At 34.2% G+C, this 20,103-nt stretch overlaps 1 protein-coding gene and 1 pseudogene across 6 annotated transcripts in view; both read left to right on the plus strand.

The window, feature by feature from the left end:
* CCDC18 (coiled-coil domain containing 18) overlaps positions 1–20,103 on the plus strand; it is a 90,573-nt gene that overhangs the window by 60,265 nt on the left and 10,205 nt on the right. For 2 of the 6 annotated variants that reach the window (XM_016197174.2, XM_087820595.1), the window contains exons 24-29: positions 52–168; positions 1,176–1,319; positions 2,613–2,816; positions 5,929–6,066; positions 11,035–11,235; positions 17,357–19,053. In XM_016197174.2, the coding sequence (XP_016052660.2) occupies positions 52–168; positions 1,176–1,319; positions 2,613–2,816; positions 5,929–6,066; positions 11,035–11,235; positions 17,357–17,884 (1,332 nt within the window). In that variant the 3' untranslated portion in view covers positions 17,885–19,053. Of the gene's footprint in view, positions 1–51; positions 169–1,175; positions 1,320–2,612; positions 2,817–5,928; positions 6,067–11,034; positions 11,236–17,356; positions 19,080–20,103 lie in introns of those variants that run through there. The other 4 variants (XM_087820596.1, XM_016197178.2, XM_016197175.2 and 1 more) reach the window with 4 other exon arrangements.
* LOC107525099 (archaemetzincin-2 pseudogene) lies at positions 8,855–9,863 on the plus strand (annotated as a pseudogene).

Here is a 20,103-nt window from a genome sequence, read left to right on the forward strand (position 1 = left end):
TTCACATCAGAATAAAATTGAATGACAGTTTAATGCTATTTTTCTATTAAGGTTACACATTTGGATATGACTATTCGTGAGCACAGGGGAGAAATGGAACAGAAAATAATTAAATTAGAAGGTACTCTTGAGAAATCAGAATTAGAACTTAAAGAATGCAACAAACAGGTAAATTATAAAAATTAAATATTTTAAATTGTTTTTAAAAATAACTACTTTACTCTAAGTATCCACTATTCATATAACATGGCTTTTTAACAGAATGTATGTATATAATAAAAATACTATATAATTTTATTAACCTTGCACATGCTACTTTATATTTCTTTTTCTCTTAATATTTCCCCACAATTTTATTGAGGTATAATTGACAAATAAGAATTGCATATATTTAGGGTATACAATGTGATATTTGATATACATATACATTCTGAAATAATTACCACAATCAAACTAATTAACATATCCTCACCTCACTTAGGTTTGTTTGTTTGCATGTTTTTTTATTTTGGTGACAACACTTAAGATCTATTCTCTTAGCAAATTTCAAGTATGCAATATATATTATTAACTGTAGTCAAAATGCTAATACATTAGATTTCCAGAACTTATTCATCCTACATAACTGAAACTTTGTACCCTATGACTAACATTACAACCTTTCCCTCACTGTGGCTATCCTCTTAATGTTATTTTGAATATAATTTTTTGGGGTGATTGTGTCCACATATCATAATGTGTGCATGTCTGAATATGTATAAAATATCTCTGGAAGGATTTGTAAGTAATTTGTTAACTGATTTGTGGCAAAGGAAGGAACACAGTGAGAAGGGGACTTTTCCACTAACTTTTTTATCTCATGCACATATTACTTATAAAACTATTTATAAGGCCATGTAATATTTGTTGTTTTAATGTACCCTAATTTTCTTATGCAAATATGATTGAGACCTTTATCTCTTTTAACATGTTTTGGGTATACATATAATTAGGTATACATATAAGCATCTTATTAGGCACAAGAATTCTGATGTTTATGTCTAAGTTACAGTTGTCTTAAAAACACATTTTTATATTTTTCTGTTTTGGATATATATTGACTTACTTGGGTTGCAGTTATGATTAAACAAATATTTTTCCTCAGTTACATTAACATTGTTCTGTTCAAAATTCAGATAGAAAGTTTGAATGAAAAATTGCAAAATGCCAAAGAACAGCTCCGAGAAAAAGAATTCATAACATTACAAAATGAACAGGAGATCAGTCAACTGAAAAAAGAAACTGAACGAACACAACAAAAGATGAAAGAAATGGAAAGTGTAAGCAAATTGTTTTCCTCCTAAGGAACGTGCAGTATTTTCTGAAGAGCTATATAAATGTGTTTTAATCTGGCTGGTTTTAGTATATAGAAATTGTGTCATAAATATTTTAGGCTAATTATTTGGGCCCAATACCTATTAGTTTCTTTGTTAAATATTTTATTCTGATATTCTGATGAGTTGCCAGAATATCATCAGTTTGCATGTGTGTTGAGTAGTGAACCCATTTCACCTACTTGCTTTCTAAAAACTGAAATTGCTTCTAAGAGCTCATGTGAGTGTAACTTTCTCTTGTTTTTAAATACTGTACTCAACTTTAAAAACTTTATATATTGTTCTTTATTGTGTTTGACTAATTGATTATCTGTCTTCTCCAGTAGAATATAAACTCCTTAAGAGTGGCCACTTTGTCTCCTTTGTTCACCCTTGTATCAATACCTAGAACAGTACATATCACATAGTAAGCATGAATAAATATTTGTTGAATTACATACATGAATCAAGCAGGGTCTCTGAGAACAAGTTTCGGCCCCAGTGGGAGGAAAATGATTACTTGCCTAGTCAGTCTGTGTTTTCTAACAAGGATGGGGAAAACATGAGATTTATATTGACATACAACAGAGTTGGACCCTGGGCCCCAACTCCAGACATCAGGGTCCTAGTGATTTGTACAGGTTTCTTTTCTTCTTATCAGCCCTACGGTCAAGTGTCATTCCCTACCATCTAACTAAGGTAATTTAGAATTAACTTTTCACTGATTTTTTTCTCTCTCTAAGAAACAAGCTTTACTAGGGACTTAATGGAGTAATGTAAAGGTATTTCAGAAAGAGTAGCAGTCTCAGTGACACATTTACTTTCACAGGGAATAAGGTCATGACCCTAGCCCAGCTGTGTGAATTAATGGTGGGTTTTGGCTATTCATACCAATATAGTCTCCATCGTTGGCATGGATGATCAAATATTAAATTCCTTTTTCTCTTTATGTTATTATGTGTTCTGTCATGTTATAATCATAATGATAAAGGATTATACAGCTTGCATATTAAAGTCAGGCAAAATATACCAGTGATTCCCAGATTTACCACAGTACTTTTGTCATTTTCTTGTCATTAAAAAAGAAAAAAAACCATTTTCTGCATATCAGTTTCACAGTGGATGATATTCATTGTATGTTAAATTTTATAGAGATTTAGTTGGCAGAGGTAAAGTCACTTATTAAAAGAGAAATCAAAATAAGAAATAGGTTATTTATATCATTTCATTTTGAACTTACAAATATCTTTTGTATTTCAGGTTATTAAAGAGCAGGAACAGTACATTGCAACCCAGTATAAGGAGACCATAGATTTGGAGCAGGAATTGAGGCTAACCCGGGAGCAGATGCAGAGCTCTCACACGGAATTGGTAGAGGCTCGTCATCAACAAATCCAAACACAGAGAGAAATAGAAAGGCTCTCAAGGGAATTGGAAGAAATAAAGCAACTCTCTAAGGAGAAGGTAATCCCTATTTTAAATAGTTTTACCTTATTGAAAATCTTAAGTATTTTACCATTCACTTCTTTGAACTGTATAATACAGTTGTTACAAAAGTTAGTGTTGCACAATAATGTAAATGTATTTAATGCCACTAAAGTGTATACTTAAAAGTGGTTAAAGTGGTAAATTTTATGTTATGCTATTTAAAAAGAAAGAAAGTGTTACATTTAGCGTAGCTTTGTAATGTAGCTAGGAAGCTCCTCAGAACTGAGTTTTGGCCAATCTAATTAGTTTTTAATAAATTCAATTATAAAGCATTTTTAGCCTGGCCAGGCGCAGCTCAGCAGTTGAGCATCGACCTAGGATCCCGGAGATGACGGTTCAATTCCTGGTCAGGGCACATGCCCGAGTTGTGGGCTTGATCCCCAGCAGGGGACGTGCAGGAGGCAGCCGATCAATGACGGCTCTCTCATCGTTGATGTTTCAACTCTCTCCCTCTCCCTTCCTGTCTCTGAAATCAGTAAAGATATTTTTTAAAAATGAAAATAAAAATAAAGCACTTTTAGACTTTCAAGTGAGTTTAAGCTATCCCCTCCCTTTTTTAAGATGTTTTTATTGATTTTCAGGGAGAAAGGAAGGGAGAGGGAGAGAGAAACATTGATCTGAGAGCAGAACATCAGTCAGCTGCCTCCTGTACACTCGGGTCATTTGCAAGTATGTTCCCTGACTGGGAATCAAACCAGCAGCCTTTCAGTGCAAAGAATGACTCCCAACCAACTGAACCACACTGGCCAGGGCTAAACTGTCACTTTGAAGAAAAAATAAAGCTAATCTTTTTCGAGTGAAAGTTTTTACATTTGTAGTCACTTCTATAAGTGAAAACTGATGATTTAAATTTATAACTGTTGTGAAACCTGCAGTCCAGGACACTTGGGGAGGTATATAGTGCTTTTGAAAAACAAGAGGTTGCAGGCTCGATCCCCAGTAGGGGCCGTGCAAGAGGCAACTGATTGATGTTTCTCTCTCACATCGATGTTCCTCTAGCTCTCCCTCTCCTTCCCTCTCTCTCTCAAAATCAATAAAAATCTTTAAAAAAAACACAAGAGCACTAATATAAATTTTATTTGCACAATATTTGTAGGAGGTTAACAACTTGACTTAAAAATATTTATATTGGGCCCTGGCCCATGTGGATCAATTGGTTGAATGTCACTCCATGCACCAAAAGATCAACTGGTTGAATTCTCAGTCAGGGCACATGCCCAGCTTGTGGGCTCGATCCCCAGTAGGAGCCATGCAAGTGGCAGCCAGCCGATCGATGTTTCTCTCTCACATGCATGTTCTCTCTCTCTCTAAAAAATATCAATGAAAACATTAAAAAAAATATTTAGATTGGTACACTTTAGTTAATTACTTAGACTTTGAGAAAATATATTTATTGGTGTTCTAAAGAAGTTCTTGTGATTTTTTTTCTTTCTATTATGTTTACTAATTCAGTATAAGGATTAAGCTAATGTATTTTTATATTTAATTTTGGTTAACCTAATGATGTTTCTTAATTCACATTCTGGATGTTTAGACAAATAAAGAATGTTTAGGGAATTTTTATTAAAATAATAAGGCATTTTTGAGTCTGCCAGGAGAAGGAAGCTATCTACTTTTATCTCATTTCTGCCCTTATCAATGGTATCTAAGTGTAGTACAATTGATTTTATTTGATAAGCTCAATCAGAAGAGTAAGTGAATGTGCGGAATTATTAAAAATGACAATTTAAAATATTATATTTTAATCCCAAACTCTAAATATGCATTCATATGTTAATGTATTAATGTGGGACCAAATCTTGGTTCTTTGTGTATGGGTAGGGTTACTTGATTATAATTCTATCTAGTCTTTCTTGCATAAACCATCATCTGTAGTTTCCAATTTTGGTTTCTTTAAAGTGGAAGAAGAGACAGAGAAAGACAAATACCATATGATTTCACTTATGTGTGGAATCTAAAGAACAAAGTAAATGAACAAACAAAACAAAAACAGACTCACAGATACAGAGAACAAACTGATGGTTGCCAGATGGGAGAGAGGTTGAGGGGCTGGGTGAAAAAGGTGAAGGGATTAAGAAGTACAAATTGATAGTTACAAAACAGTCACAGGAATGTAAAGTACAGCATAGGGAATATAGTCAATAATATTGTAATAATTATATATGGTGCCAGGGAAGAGATTAACCGAAAAAGTTATATGCATATATGCATTGCCTGTGGACACAAACAATAGAGTGGTGAAGGCCTGGGGTGAAGTGGGAACTGGGTAGAGGGGGGCCAATGGGAGAAAAAGGGGACATCTATAATACTCTCAACAATAAAGATTAAAAAAAGGAATTATTGGAGGGATCACTTCATAGATTATATAAATGTCTAACCACTGTGCTGCACACCTGAAACTAATGTAAAATAAGATTGAATGTCAACTGTAATTGAACAATTAAAAAAAATAAAGTAGGCATAAAAAAAAACACCACACCAAAGTGGAAGAATTAAAAAATATTTGAAAATCAATCAGAGTATAACATCTCATATTTTTTATGGGGTTTCCCACAATATTTTACATATTGACTGCTTATGTATGGGTAGCAAAAGTTTGTGATTCCTTTACTGAGTGCTTTAAAGCATATAACTTAATTTTCATATGAAAGCTTTCCTTTTGCAGATATATTTCATCATTGTTCATAATGTATAATAAAATTATATTACCATCACAAGCACAACTAGCTTTGGATAAATACACAACTGACTCTTGATAAGCAAGTAGCACTCCTGGTGAACAAAATTACATGGGCATTCCTAAGAGTAGACTCTTATCTGCCAAAGTTCAGAGTACTGTGGTTATTAATTTGTTTTACAGAAAGCATTGATTAGTGAACTTTAATAACGAACAATATACTAATGTACTTCCATTAGTAGTCTCTTAAATGTCTAGGTTTTGAAGTCTAACATTTAATAAGTTAACTTAGTATATGAGTGTTTATAATGTTAAAAGATTGAAGTACTTCCATAAATGTACTAGATTGCCTTAGCTATAGTAACCAAATAAACACTTTATATAGCCTTTACTTAATATGTCATTTTTAAGGAAGCCCATGGAAACCATTTAGCTGAAGAATTGGGGGCCTCTCAAGTACGTGAAGCTCATTTAGAAGCAAGAATGCAAGCAGAAATCAAGAAATTATCAGTAGAACTAGAATCTCTCAAAGAAGCTTATCATCTAGAGGTAAAGAAAATTTTAATCTGTACCATTACTCCCTGCTGAAGTGGGTTGACCTATCTGGACAAAAGTATAAGTCTAGCTCTTAAATGTTCATAATAGAATAGCATACTGTGATTTTTATTTCTGGTAGCCTAAATATATTACCTTTACTTCATATCCAGTGAGCTATGTACTGTAGGGTTAAGAGCTTGAATTCTTGAGCCAGGCAGCCTGGTTACAATTCTCAGCTTACCAATTAGCACTTATGTGACTTTGGGCAAATAATATATGTCTAAAATGGATATAAAAATAGTATCTATCTCATAGAGCTGTGTTGAGGATTAAATGAATTAATATAATTGAAGTTCTTACACCAGAGTATGGTTCATCATCACCATCATCATCATCGTCGTCATCATCAGTTCCAAGATAGCACTTGCCAAAACTAACTGGAGTATTTAAAATCCAATATAAGCACTTTCATGAGATGTGAATCTAAAACACTTTGTAATTTCCAATATTTGTTCTGATATTAAGTTTGATAGAAAGGCAATAAATACCAGAACCTGGTACTTTGCTTTTTATCTATTAATATGTCTGAACCTTTATAGAAATGGGCAGTATTATCAATTAGAATAACATTTCTTATCTTTTTAAAAAGTACATCTGAAGATGTTATCTAAATTTTATATATAAGATCTACATATGCCTGGCTGGTGTGGCTCAGCAGTTGAGCATCGACCTATGGTCCAGGAGATCCAGGTTCAGTTCCTGGTCAGGAACAACACTTTGCACATGCCTGGGTTTTGGGCTCGATCCCCAGCAGGAGGCAGCCGATCAATGATTCATCATTGATGTTTCTATCTCTCCCTCTTCCTCCCTCTCTCTGAAATCAATAAAAATATATATATTTTAAAAAGATCTAAAAATACTTAGGAAGTTCTAGTAAAACATTTTTCTAAATGGCAAGACATTTATATTAAACACCTTTCAAGGGATTTGGTAAATCTTTGCAAAAGATTGTTTGGGCTTGTGTTCACCATGTCTTAGATTCAGATCTCTGAAAACATTTTGTCTGCCAAACAAAACATATTTGCAGGCTACACCCAAGAGATTATAATCTGGTCTTTAGAGACAAATATGAATGCTATTGGATTTAACGTAATTATTTAATTGATGTTAGCTGCTCAACTTAGTGACCATCAGTAATAATTATTTCATCTCAAGTATTTGCTAGTGACTATTCATTATACTTTTATTATATGGTCTCTATTCCCCTTTTATTTTTTTTTATTTTTTATTTTTATTTTCTTTTATTTTTGTTTAAAATATTACAGATGCCCCTTTCTCTCCTCAATGACCCGTTCCACCCCATCCCATCACCCTCCTCAGTCCCTCTCCCCACCATTGTCCGTGTCCTTGGGTTGTGCATATACGCATATAAATTCTTTGGTTACTCTCTCCCCCTCCACCCACCCTCCCTCCTCCATCCCTCTGACATTCGTTAGTCTGATCTATGCTTCCATGTCATTGAATCTATTCTGTTCATCAGTTTATTAAATTCTTTAGATTCCACGTATAAGCAAGATCATGTGATGTTTGTATATCTTTGCCTGGCTTATTTCACTTAACATAATTTTCTCCCGGTCCATCCGTACTGTCCCAAAGGGTACAGGGTCCTTCATCTTTATAGCTGCATAGTGTTCCATGGTGCAAATGTCCCACAGCTTTTTTATCCACTGGGCAGTTGGGCTGTTTCCAGATCTTACCTCTCGTAAATTGCGCTGCTATGAACATAGGGGTGCATATATTCTTTCTGATTAGTGTTTCAGGATTTTTAGGATATATTCCCAGAAGTGGGATTGCTGGGTCAAAAGGCAGTTCCATTTTTAATTTTTTGAGGAACCTCCATATTGTTTTCCATAGTGGCTGCACCAGTCTGCATTCCCACCAGCAGTGTACTAGGGTTCCCCTTTCTCCGCACCCTCGCCAGCAGTCTTTCGTTGGTTTGTTGATGGAGCCATTCTGACAGGTGTGAAGTGATACCTCATTGTGGTTTTAATTTGCATCTCCCTGATGATTAGCATTTTCTCATGTGTCTCTTGGCCATCTGTATGTCCTCTCTGGAGGCCTTTTATTGTTAATTACCCATTTTTTACTTTTATTTTTGTAAACAACCTGAAATTATTTATAAGCAGATAGTACATAAAATGAATTATAAAAATTGGCTCTAGTATTACTGTGCAATATTTGGTACTAATTTTTTATATGTATGACATAATAATTTGTAATATAGGCATGTGTGCAGGAGTCACCTTGGGTGGTGTTGAGGCCTGTCAAGGGTGAAGGCACTTACTCAGTATAATACTTTGCTGGCCAGGCCCAGAATGCCCATCCTTGTAGGCCCCATTCAACGGAAGAATGAAATCACTACACAGGAATTCATGTGAATGGAAGAGACCTCTCATTATGCAAACAGTACAGCACTCTGAATAGACACTAAAAATGGCTCTCATCAGCCTGGCTGGCATGGCTAGTGGTTGAGCATGGATCTATGAACCAGGAGGTCATGGTTCAGTTCTCGATCAGGGCACTTGACTGGCTTTTGGGCTGGATCCCCAAGCGGGGAGGGGCATGCAGGAGGCAGCCGATAACTCTCTCATCATTGATGTTTCTGTCTCTCTCTCCCCCTCCCTTCCTCTCCCTTCCTCTCTCTGAAATCAATAAAAATACATTTTTAAAAAATTAAAGAACAGCCTTTAAAAAAAGAAATAGCTCTCATCTCAAAGAACCCAGCGCCTATATCACAGTATGAGAAATGAGATCTGGAAATAGTGTTCGATGAACAAAGTCTTCCAGCCATGATCACCTCCCATTTACAGACTCCCCAAGACTTTGAACACTTTTTCAGTGATCCTTAAAGAAGGACACCCTCTAGGGAAACACAGTCTTTATATACAGTGCATTGGATCTCTTGGAAAGACCAGAATTATCAGTAAAGAATACAGTATATTAAATGGTTCAAGGGCTACTGTGAAGCATTTTTCTAAAGTTTAACAGTAAAACTTAAAACCAGTTCCTGTCTCTGCAATGAGGTATTCCTTTAGTGTCATTGATAACACACAGAATCTACAAATTTATGCACGGCATATTCTGAAGTCCTTAAAGAAGAAGAAACCTAAAGATACCTTGTGTGTTATGGGAATAACAATGATTGATCTTTACTTGAGAAACTCCTGGAATTTTGTTTTTGGACAGACCTCTTTGACAGATGGTGTAGGATATTTAGCTTTGCCAGGTATGGCAGTTTTTTATAGCTCATGCTATGAAGGCAGTGTGTAGAGCTGCAGAAAACATCTTCACGTAATGATTCAACTTTTGATAACTATTACATTCCTGAAGTGACTTGTGTTTTGCTGCTTCAATCCTCTGTTTAACCCATGAAATTGGAGACATATTTGGACTTCAACACTGCCAGTGGCTTTCATGCCTAATGCAAGGCTTCGGCCACTTGGAAGAAGCTGACCAGCGCCTTCTAAACCTTGGCCCTGTTTACCAATTTGCAATGTGCTATTGGCTTCAACACTATAGAAAGTTACAAAGTGCTGGTGAGGTGGATTGGTGATGAATCTGCTAGACACTTGGAATCACTCTGAAACACAGTCATGAGGATACGTGAACTTACCAAAACCTTTAATGAAGCCTTTAAGAAATGGAAAGAGTGGATAATGAAATGCCATTGCTGTTCTTCAAAAATAAGGACTTTCAAATAGGAGTAAAGTAAATACTTGCTTGGGTAAAAAAATAAAAGTAATGTTTTTCTCCTATTTATTACTTGACAGTTTTTTTTAAAAAGTGTATATATGGTTTGAATATAAAAATGAGAGAATATGTCATTAAAGTAACGGAAAGTTAGAAAAAGATCAATAAATTTTAAAAATATTTTTTAAAATACAGGTTTCAGAATTGTCAGAAAAGTCACTTAATAATAATTGCAGGCTGCTCTCTCTCTAGAGGGCACTCATGCCTTTCTCTACTCCTTCCCCTAGGTGTGATTTCCTTGCCTTTCTTTCTCTTAAGCTCTCAGGGCCCTTCTTTTGCCTCTGTAACTTGTTTCTTGAAGCCCATTTCTTCTATGGCTCACTTCTACCTCTGTGACTTTCTAACAATAAACTCCCTCTTATTAAATAATAATAATAATAATTGCTAAACTGATCTTTTTATGAAAATAAGATTTTTAAAAACTTTTTGTAGAAAATTTTAAACATGTTCAAAAGTAAAGATAATGGTATAAATCCTTTCATCTTAATTATTCTACTTCAGTATTTAACAACTCTTGGTTTGGCCAATTTGGTCTCATCTACAAGTATGGTGACCATCTCTTTTATCTAAAAGGGAATACTTTTGAGAATAAAAAGGGTTGCTGTTGCTAACTAACCAGGACATCAAGGCGTAAAACCCAGACAGTTGTAGGCAAACTGGGAAGTATGCTGGTCACTGTATCTTTAACCTCATTCACTTCCCTTCCCCCCTCCACATATCACATATTGTTTAGAAGCAAATTCCAGATATCATTGTTTCATCAGTAAACATTTCAATAACTGTCTCTAAAAAATAAGTTACTTTTTAAAATTATAACTACAGTATCATTATCACACCTAAAAACTGACAGTAATTCCTTAAGATCATCAACTATCTAGTCATTGTTTAGATTTCCCCAGTTGTCACAAAAATGTCCTTATAGTGATTTGTTCAAATTAGGATAAAAAAACAGTCTATTTTATTTGGTTAACTGTTCTTAAGTAAATTTAAGAGTATAGGTTCCTTCTTCCCTTTTTTTCTTCTAGTATATTATTTGTTGAGAAATCAGATGTTTGTATTTAAAAACAATTTATTTTTATTTAAGTTGGAAATGAAAAGTATTAGAATGTGTTGAAACCAACCCCATCCTATTTTCTTTCTTCTTTTCCGTTTCAATTTTGGACTCTATAGGTGATTTCACATCAAGAGAACCATGCAAAGTGGAAGATTTCTGCTGACTCTCAAAAGACTTCTGTTCAGCAACTAAATGAACAGTTAGAGAAGGCAAAATTAGAATTAGAAGAAGCTCAGGACACTGTAAGCAGTTTGCATCAACAAGTCCAAGACAGAAATGAAGTAATTGAAGCTACAAATGAAGCATTACTTATTAAAGTAAGTAGACATACACACTTTTAGTGTATAAAGTGTATGTCACTGTAGAACATCCAAACCTGTAGAAAATTTTTGTAAGTTTATTTGAGCAAAACAGAGGACATTGTCTAGAAGCAAAACCTCAACATACTGAGAAAAATGCTTCCAAGAATGACAATTTGCAGTTTCTTTTATACATTTGGAATTAAGGAAGATTGCATGAATATGAGAGAGAGCAAGGCAGGGAAATCTCTATGATTGGATTGCAGGATACTAAACAGAATTTTGTGCTCACTTGAGGGTGGTTATGCCTCCCAGGGGTCTTAAAAAGAGGATTACTCTGGCATCAAGGGGGGTGTTAACAATGGACAGGGCTTAAGGCAAAGATAACTTTTTACCTGGGAAGTTATAGGCCTGAGGCACTACTCGCCATGACCTTGCACAGTTAGGAATTTATGATCAGATCACCCTGTGAGGTCACTTTCTGTTAGATTTATTACAGAGCTCTTTTTCATCCACATATCTGTGAAAAGGTAAAGTTATGACTTATTTTCCCATTCTTATAGTTTGTAGAAGATTATGTGACCATAATATTGACCTATTTGAATAGAAAGCATTTTATTTCGAAGACATTGAATTTGGGAATTATTAATATGATGTGTATCATATTACCCCAGGAGAAATAATTTATGAATGTTTAAACTTTTAAATTTAAAAAAATGTGGTGAGAACATTTAAATTTTACTCTCTTAGCAAATTTCAATTATACAATGTAGTGTTACCAACTAACTATAGTCACCATGTTATACATTAGATGCTAGACCTAATTTGTCTTATAGCTGAAAGGCTGTAGCCTTTTACTAACCTTTCCCTATTGCCCCAGCAACCAACCATTTTTCAATTCACTGTTTCTATGAATTTGACTTTTTTTTTTAAAGAGTCCACATATCGGTGATACCGTACAGCATTCTTACCTAGTTGTTTCCTTGTCTTGGCTATTGTGAATAATGCTGCAAGGAACATGGGAGTGCAGATATTTCCTTGATACCCTGTTTTTATTCCTTTTCTATATATACACAGAAGGGGTATTGCTGGATCATATAGTCGTTCCTTTAAGTTTTTTAAGAAACCTCCATGATGTTTTCCATAGTCGCGGCACCAATTTACTTCCCCACCAACAGTGTACAAAGGTTCTCTTTTCTCCACATTCTTGCCAACATGTATCTCTTGTATTTTTGATGATAGCCATTCTAACAAGTGTGAGGTGATATCCCACTGTGGTTTTGATTTGTATTTCCCTGATGATTGGTGATATTGAGAACCTTTTTATGTACCTGTTGGCCATTTTTTTGTCTTTGGAAAAATGTCTACTCAGTTCCTCTACCCATTTTTAAATGATTGTTTTTTTGCTGTTGAATTGTAGAAGTTCTTTATATATTTTGATTATTAATCCCTTGTCAGATATATGATTTGCAAATATTTTCTCCCATTCCATAATTTGCCTGAAATTTTCATTTTATTAATGGTTCTTGTTACTGTGCAGTAGCTTTTCTAATTTGATATAGTCCCACTTGTTTATTTTTGCTTTTATTGCCTTTGCTTTTGGTGTCAAATCCAAAAAAATCATTGCCAAGCCCAATATCAGAGAGCTAACCCTCTATGTTTTTTCCTAATGGTTTCAGGTTCTATATTCCAGTCTCAAGTCCATTTTGAGTTGATTTTTGTGTATAGTGTAAGATAGTGGTCGAGTTTCATTCTTTTGCAAGTGGCTGTCCAGTTTTCCCAAGACCATATATTGAAGAGACTATCCTTTCCCCATTGTGTATTCTTGGCTCCTTTGTCATAAATTGGCTATATATGCATAGGTTTATTTCTGGTCTAACTATTCTGTTCCATTACTCTATGTGTTTATTTCTGTGCCAATACTATACTGTAGATTACTGTAGCTTGAATTAATATAGTTTGAAATCAGGAAGTATGATGTCTCCAGCTTTTTTTCCTCTAGATTGCTTTGACTTTTGGGGGTCTGTGTGTTTCCATACCAATTTTAGGACTGTTTGTTCTAGTTCTAGGATTTTTTGTTCTATTTCTGTGGAAGATGCCATTGGAATTTTGATAGAGGTTGAACTGAATCTGTAGATTGCTGTGGGTAGTATGAACATTTTCACAATGTTATTTCTTCCTATTCATGAGCACAGAATATTTTTACATTTATTTGTGTCTTCGATTACATTCATCAGTATCTTAAAGTTTTCAATGTACAGTTCTTTCACCTCCTTGGTTTAATTCATTCTTAGATATTTTATTCTTTTGGAAGTAACTGTAAATGGGATTGCTTTCATAATTTCTTTCTTTTTTTTTTTTTAAATATATCTTTATTTATTTCAGCGAGAGGAAAGGAGAGGCAGAGAGAGAGTTGAAACATCAATGATAAGAGAGAATCACTGATCGGCTGCCTCCTGCATGCCCCCGACTGGGGATCAAGCCCGAAACCTGGGCATGTGTCCTGACGGGTAATCAAACCCCGATCACCTGAATCCTAGGTCAACGCTCAACTACTAGCCACGCCCAGCCGGGCCATAATTTCTCTTTCTTATAGTTCATTATTAATGTATAGACCTGCAACTAACTTTTATATATTGATTTTGTATTCCTGCAACTTTACTGAATTTACTTACTAGTTCTAACAGTTTTTTTGGTGGATTCTTTAGGTTTTTCTATATATAATATCATGTCATCTGAAAATAGAGACAGTTTTACTTCTTCCTGTCCATTTGAATGTTTTTGTTTCTTTTTCTGGCCTAATTGTTCTGGCTAGGACTTTTAATACTATATTTAATAAAAGTGACCAGAGTGGATACTGAATTTTGTTGGATGCTTTTTCTGCATCTGGTGAAATGTTCACATGATTTTTGTCCTTTTGTTAATGTGGTGTATCACATTGATTGTTTTGCAGATATTGGACTAACTTTGCATCCCTAGAATTAATCCCACTTGATCATGGGGTTTGATTCTTTTAATGTATTGTTGAAATCAGTTGCTAATATTTTTAAAGTTTTTTTTCATCTATGTGTTCATCAGGGATATTGACCTGTAATTTTCCTTTCTTGTAGGGTCCTTGTCTGGTTTTGATATCTGTAATTTTGGCATTGTAAAATGAGTTTGAAAAGATTCCCTCCTCTTCTGCTTTGTAGAAAAGTGTGAGAAGGACTGGTATTCAATTATTCTTTAAATGCTTGGTAGAATTCACCAGTGAAGCCATCTAGTTGTGGACTTTTGTTTGTTGTGAGGTTTTGGATTACTGATTCAATCTTCTTTCCAGTAATTGATCTGTTTAGATTTTCTATTTCTTTATAATTTAGTCTTGGTAAGTTGTATGTTTCTAGGAATTTATCCATTTTTTATAGGTTGTCCAGTTTCATGGCATATAATTATTCATAGTAATCTCTTATGATCCTTTTGTATTTCTGTGGTATCAGTTGTAACATCTCCTTCATTTCTAATTTAATTTAATTTGAATCCTTTCTCTTTTTTTCTTGGTAAGTTCTAGCTAGAGGTTTGTCTATTTTTTTTTTATCCCAGATCTTTTATTTATCTGTTTTATTATCTTTTGAATCTCTGTTTCCACTCTGATCTTCGTTATAGTTTTCCTTCTATTAACTTTGTCCTTAGTGTGTTCTTCTTTTTCTAGTCCCTTAAAGAGTAAAATTAGATTGTTCATTTGAGCTATTTTTTGTTTCTTAATGTAGGTATTTATCACTATAAACTTTGCTCTCAGATCTGCTTTATCTACATCCCATAAGTTTTGGTATGTTGAATTTTCATTTGTGTCAAGATAATTTTTTAAAAAATATGTCTCTTGATTTCAGAGAGAGGAAGGGAGAGGGAGAGAGAGAGGGAAACATCAATGATGAGAGAGTCATTGATCGGCTGCCTCCTATATGCCCCCTCTGGGGATGAGCCCCCAACCCAGGCATGTGCCCCAACCAGGAATCGAACCAAGATCTCCTGGATCCTAGGTCGATGCTCAACTGCTGAGTCACACCCAGCTGGGCAAGAACTGTTTCTTTATTTGCTGTAGTGTTGTGGGTCTCATAGATGCAAGCCCTTTTGGCTTTCAGAGCTAGGTGTTTAGGGGGCCCATCCCTCTGGTGGGAGTCTTGAAAGTTGGAGCACTAGATTTGGAGTCCAAACCCTTAACCCCCCCAGGGAGAAGCTGGGAGTCAGGTGTTCCCTTCCATAGTATGGCTTTGATTTGGTATGTCGTGGGAGGAGACATGGGAGGAGCCTCCTATGCTGCCATCTTAATCATAATGTTTTCTTTAGAGGGTTTTATAATTGATATCTTTAAAAAGTAGGAGCATTTTTCAAAATCAATAGTTTCTTTAAAAATCATAAATTAGAAAGTGCAAGATTGTATTAAAATTTTTTTTTACATGACTTGAATATGTATGTCATTTTTCAAATAGCCCATTGCTACTTATGTATCCCTGCTGATCATGACAGTTTATTCTGGAATTTGAAATTAATATTAGTATTAATGCATAGAGATAAAATTTTAACATTCAAAACTGCCAATATTTATAATTAACATGGTCAGTGAAGACCTTAAAAAAAAGAATCATCTTACTAATAGTTGTAAAAATAAATCATTTTATAGCAAAATGGAAGTTACTGAATAGCCAAAAATCTCAATCAAGTAATACCTTAGAAATATTTCTAGTTACTAAGCTGTGCATTTAAATCTCTTATGTGACATACCTAGATATTCAGGGAAGCTGAAAGACATAATCTAAAATTATGTTTTGGTTGAACACTCTGTGCTTTTATTGAAACATTAATATACCTAGTGTTCTGGGGATCTGCAACATTTATACAAAATTGTAAAATTTTATTGTGAAAATTTGACTGAAAATTTAAAAGATTCTGCATTGTATATCCCTTGTCATAGTAGTTATCTTTGCTCATTTGTTAGATATTACCAATGAGAGAAATACAATTGGATTGCACTATTATTCAGAAGTTTTTAAGTTCAATTACTTTAAAAATTACCAAAATATTGGGTAAATAGCAGCAATTCTAAAATGAACTATATAGAGAGAGATCTTAGAACATGTACCAGGATTACCATATATACCAGTCAGAAAATAGAATTCCTTTGTTTTCTGACATTAGATTTCAAAGTCAATGTCAACTGGCTCTAGATGTAGACTGAAGAGGAGTTTAGGAGGAGAAGAGCAAAAGAAGTAAGAAAAGCTAATAGAAGAGCAAAAGCTGGCATAACATAACAATTAAAAGGAGCTATAAATAATGAAAAGCAATTCCATTAGTAGCAATATTAAATACAGAGAGCGGAAACAGAATTGAGAGAGAAGATAGAACAGTGTTGAAGCAGTTGATCTTCCTTTAGTACCCTAACAAGTGCCTAGTATTTGAGGGCAACTGGAGCCAGAGCAAAAATAAGACCATTTTCTGAGAGTCCTAAAGGCATCATTATTTTATGGCACGCTACAATAATGATTATAGCAGCAACCTTCTTTGAGTCTTAAGAAAAAGTTGAATGATGTTCAACAAATTCAGTATACTACATTTTATTATAAAAGTTAGGTGTTAAACTCTAAGTTAAATGGAATCCTACTTTCTGAGATACTATATTTCTCAATTATGGCTAACCAGCAAAAGTTGTTGTTGTTTTTAAATTCCCCACATAACCCTTTATGTATAAACTCTGTAGCTACTTTATTATAATTATAAGAATGTGAATACAGGACTTACTATAAAAAAAAATGGCACACCAGCCACTTACAAAGTTTTTCTAGGTAAAGCAGTTTAAAGATCAAAGAACTAAAATATGCTTGTTAAACTTTCAGTTTGTTATGCACACTGTGGTTATAACAGTTATAAGCACAGTGTTTTTAGAAAAAAATAGAAAGTATCAGATTAAAAGTAGCTGATTTAGAAATTTATATTGTCCAAAATGAAGGGTTGAAACAGAGCTGGGAAAACCCTCATAACTTGTTATAAAAGGAATTTTTATACTGGAATAGAAGGTTGACTTAGATTGTTTCTAAGAGTCTGTAGTTTTTCTAAGTAATTCATTTAACAAAGTGTATTGAGCCCCTGTGTACCAATTTTTCTACAGGAATCAGAATTAACCAGATTACAAGCCAAAATTTCTGGACATGAAGGGGCAGAAGACAACAAGTTTGTATCAGCCTCCTTTACATCTCCAATGGAAAATATGCCTGGCATTCAAGATCCAAAATTTGCTCACAGAGCCTTTTTCAAGTGTAGAAAACTACGTCGCTCTATTAGTGCCAGTGACCTTAGTTTCAAAACTCATAGTGATGAAGATCTTTCTGAAGAATTACTACAGGACTTAAAAAAAATGCGATTAAAACAACCTTCAACATTAGAAGAATGCCAGAAGGATCTAACTTATACCCAGTCAGACTCATTTAAACCTCTTACACATGACCTAGAAGATGACAGTTCTGAGAATAATGACTTCAGTACTCTTAGTGGGATGCTAAGATACATAAACAAAGAAGTGAGACTATTTAAAAAGTCTTCTATGCAAACAGGTGCTGGTTTAACTCAGGTATGTGTTTCATATATTAGTAGTTATAATAATTTGTCTCCATTGAATATCATTTTATTACTTGTATAAAATCCATATATTTAAATGAAGCATGCCATTAGAAGATGTACACAAATACGGAAAGTACAAAAAAATTCACTTTAAGTTTGGAATACTTTTACAACAGAAAAGTGGAGTTGAAAATTTAGCTTTGAAATGTAACTTTTTAAAAAATAGCCTATATTTTTTATTAAATATAATCTCTATATTTGATTAAAGGACTGATTCTATCTCATGTTAGGAGAGTATTTTTAACTTTAGAGTATCGGGAAATGTTCTTGGAGCTCCAAAATTAGATGTTTCTAGACTTCCTGGAAACCATTCTAGTAAAAATTAAGGTAACCTTTGTTTTGTTCATAAATTTCCACAATGACTCAGAATATCTCATTCATGTGATTTATCTACTCCCATTATTCTTTGAACATATGTTGAGTAGGCAACTAACTGAATCCCTACTACACTCAACATTATTTATAAGCATTTAATCTATAGTTTGCATATGGAAATAAATAATCTCTTCCAGGAAATGCCTCATTTTCAAACACATCAAAATAGGTTTGGTAACTTAAAAAATTTTTTAAGTGTTTTTAGAATGTATTCAAGACAAACACTGTTGGAGTTTCTTTTCATCTCTCCATATCCTTCCTCACATTAAAAAAAGTTTAATTTACTATTTATAAGTAGAAAACTTTATAAATGTGATAATGTTGTGGGTAAAACAAAATGTACACATTATGAAATTGTGGTAGAATAAACAAGATGGTATAATAAAACAATCTTCTATAAGGCCTGATAAAATTTGTTTTCATTTAGCCTTTAAAATTACAATTGTGTTTACTGTATATCATTGATTCAGTCATTCACTTTGTTTAGAATTTATTGAGCAACTACTGTATATAATCAGACACTGAGATTATAGAACTAAACAAAAATGACTAAGAACCTCTCCAAACAGGGCATACATTTTAGTGGGGAGACCATCAATATACAAATAAATAGACATATGTTCTAATGCCAGGTGAAAATAAGTATTATGAAGAAAAGGTGGTAAGAGGATACAATGTGACTGGGGTACTGTTTTAGATAGAGTGGTCAGGACAGGCCTCACGAGAAGGTGACATTTGATCAGAGTCCTATAGGAAGTAAACTAATTCAGTATCTAGAGGAAGAGCGTTGGAGGAAAGGGAACAACAGGTATTAAAATGCTGAGGTGGTAGCATGCCTCATGTTCAAAAAACAGCTAGGATGTGTGTGTGGCTGGTTTGGTGTAAATAAGAGGGAGAGTAGTAAGGTGATAAGAGATAATTTTGTGGAGTGCCGTAGGGGTCTTGTAGTTCCTGTAAGAAGTTTGGATTTTATTTGAAGTGTGATGGGAAGTCATTGGAGGGTTCTGCTTAAGGACATGACATGATCTAATTTATATTTTTAAAGGATCACTCTGGCTGCTTTATGAAGAATGGATGATAAAGGGACAAAAGCAGAGACCATGTAGGAGGCTACTTGTAATCCAGGCAAGAGATGACTTTGGATAGGCAGGAGAATAGGTGTAGAACTGTTGAGAATGGTTCAATTTCTGGATATATTTTAGAGATAGAACCAACAGGATTTGATGTAGATTTTGAGTGAATAGAGGTCAGAGACTTCAAAGATTTTGGCCAGAGAATCTGACCATTTACTAGGAAATGAGCAGATTTGGAGGTATAGAGAGAATCAAGAGTTTGACTTTAGATATATTAAATTTGAGATTTCTATTAGATGTCCAAGTGGAGATGACAAGTGAGTGATTAGTTTGAGACTGAAGTTAAACTTTTTTGTGGTGTTGTTTTTTTTTTTTTGCATTGTGTGTTCACCACCCAAAGTCAAATCTCCTTTCATCACTATATATTTGATTCCCTTTACCCTTTACTACCTCCCCCCATTCTCCTTTTCCTCTGCTAACCACCATACTGTAGTCTCTGTCTATGAGTTTTTGTTTGTTTGTTTGGATTGCTTGTTCATTTGTTGCTTTCAATTTTATATCCCACATGAGTGAAATCATATGGTTCTTGACTTTTTCTGTGTGACTTACTTTGCTTAGTATGATATTCTTGAGATCCACCCATCTTGTTGCAAATGGCAGTATTTCATCTCTTTTATGGCTAAATAGTATTCTGATGTATATATGTACCACATCTTCTTTATCCAGTGCTGTTGAAGGACACCTTGGTTGTTTCCATGTCTTGGCCACCGTGAATAATGCTGCAATGAAC

Source organism: Miniopterus natalensis, chromosome 9 (genome assembly GCF_054644295.1).
Source record: "Miniopterus natalensis isolate mMinNat1 chromosome 9, mMinNat1.hap1, whole genome shotgun sequence".
Taxonomy (NCBI): Eukaryota; Metazoa; Chordata; class Mammalia; order Chiroptera; family Miniopteridae; genus Miniopterus; species Miniopterus natalensis.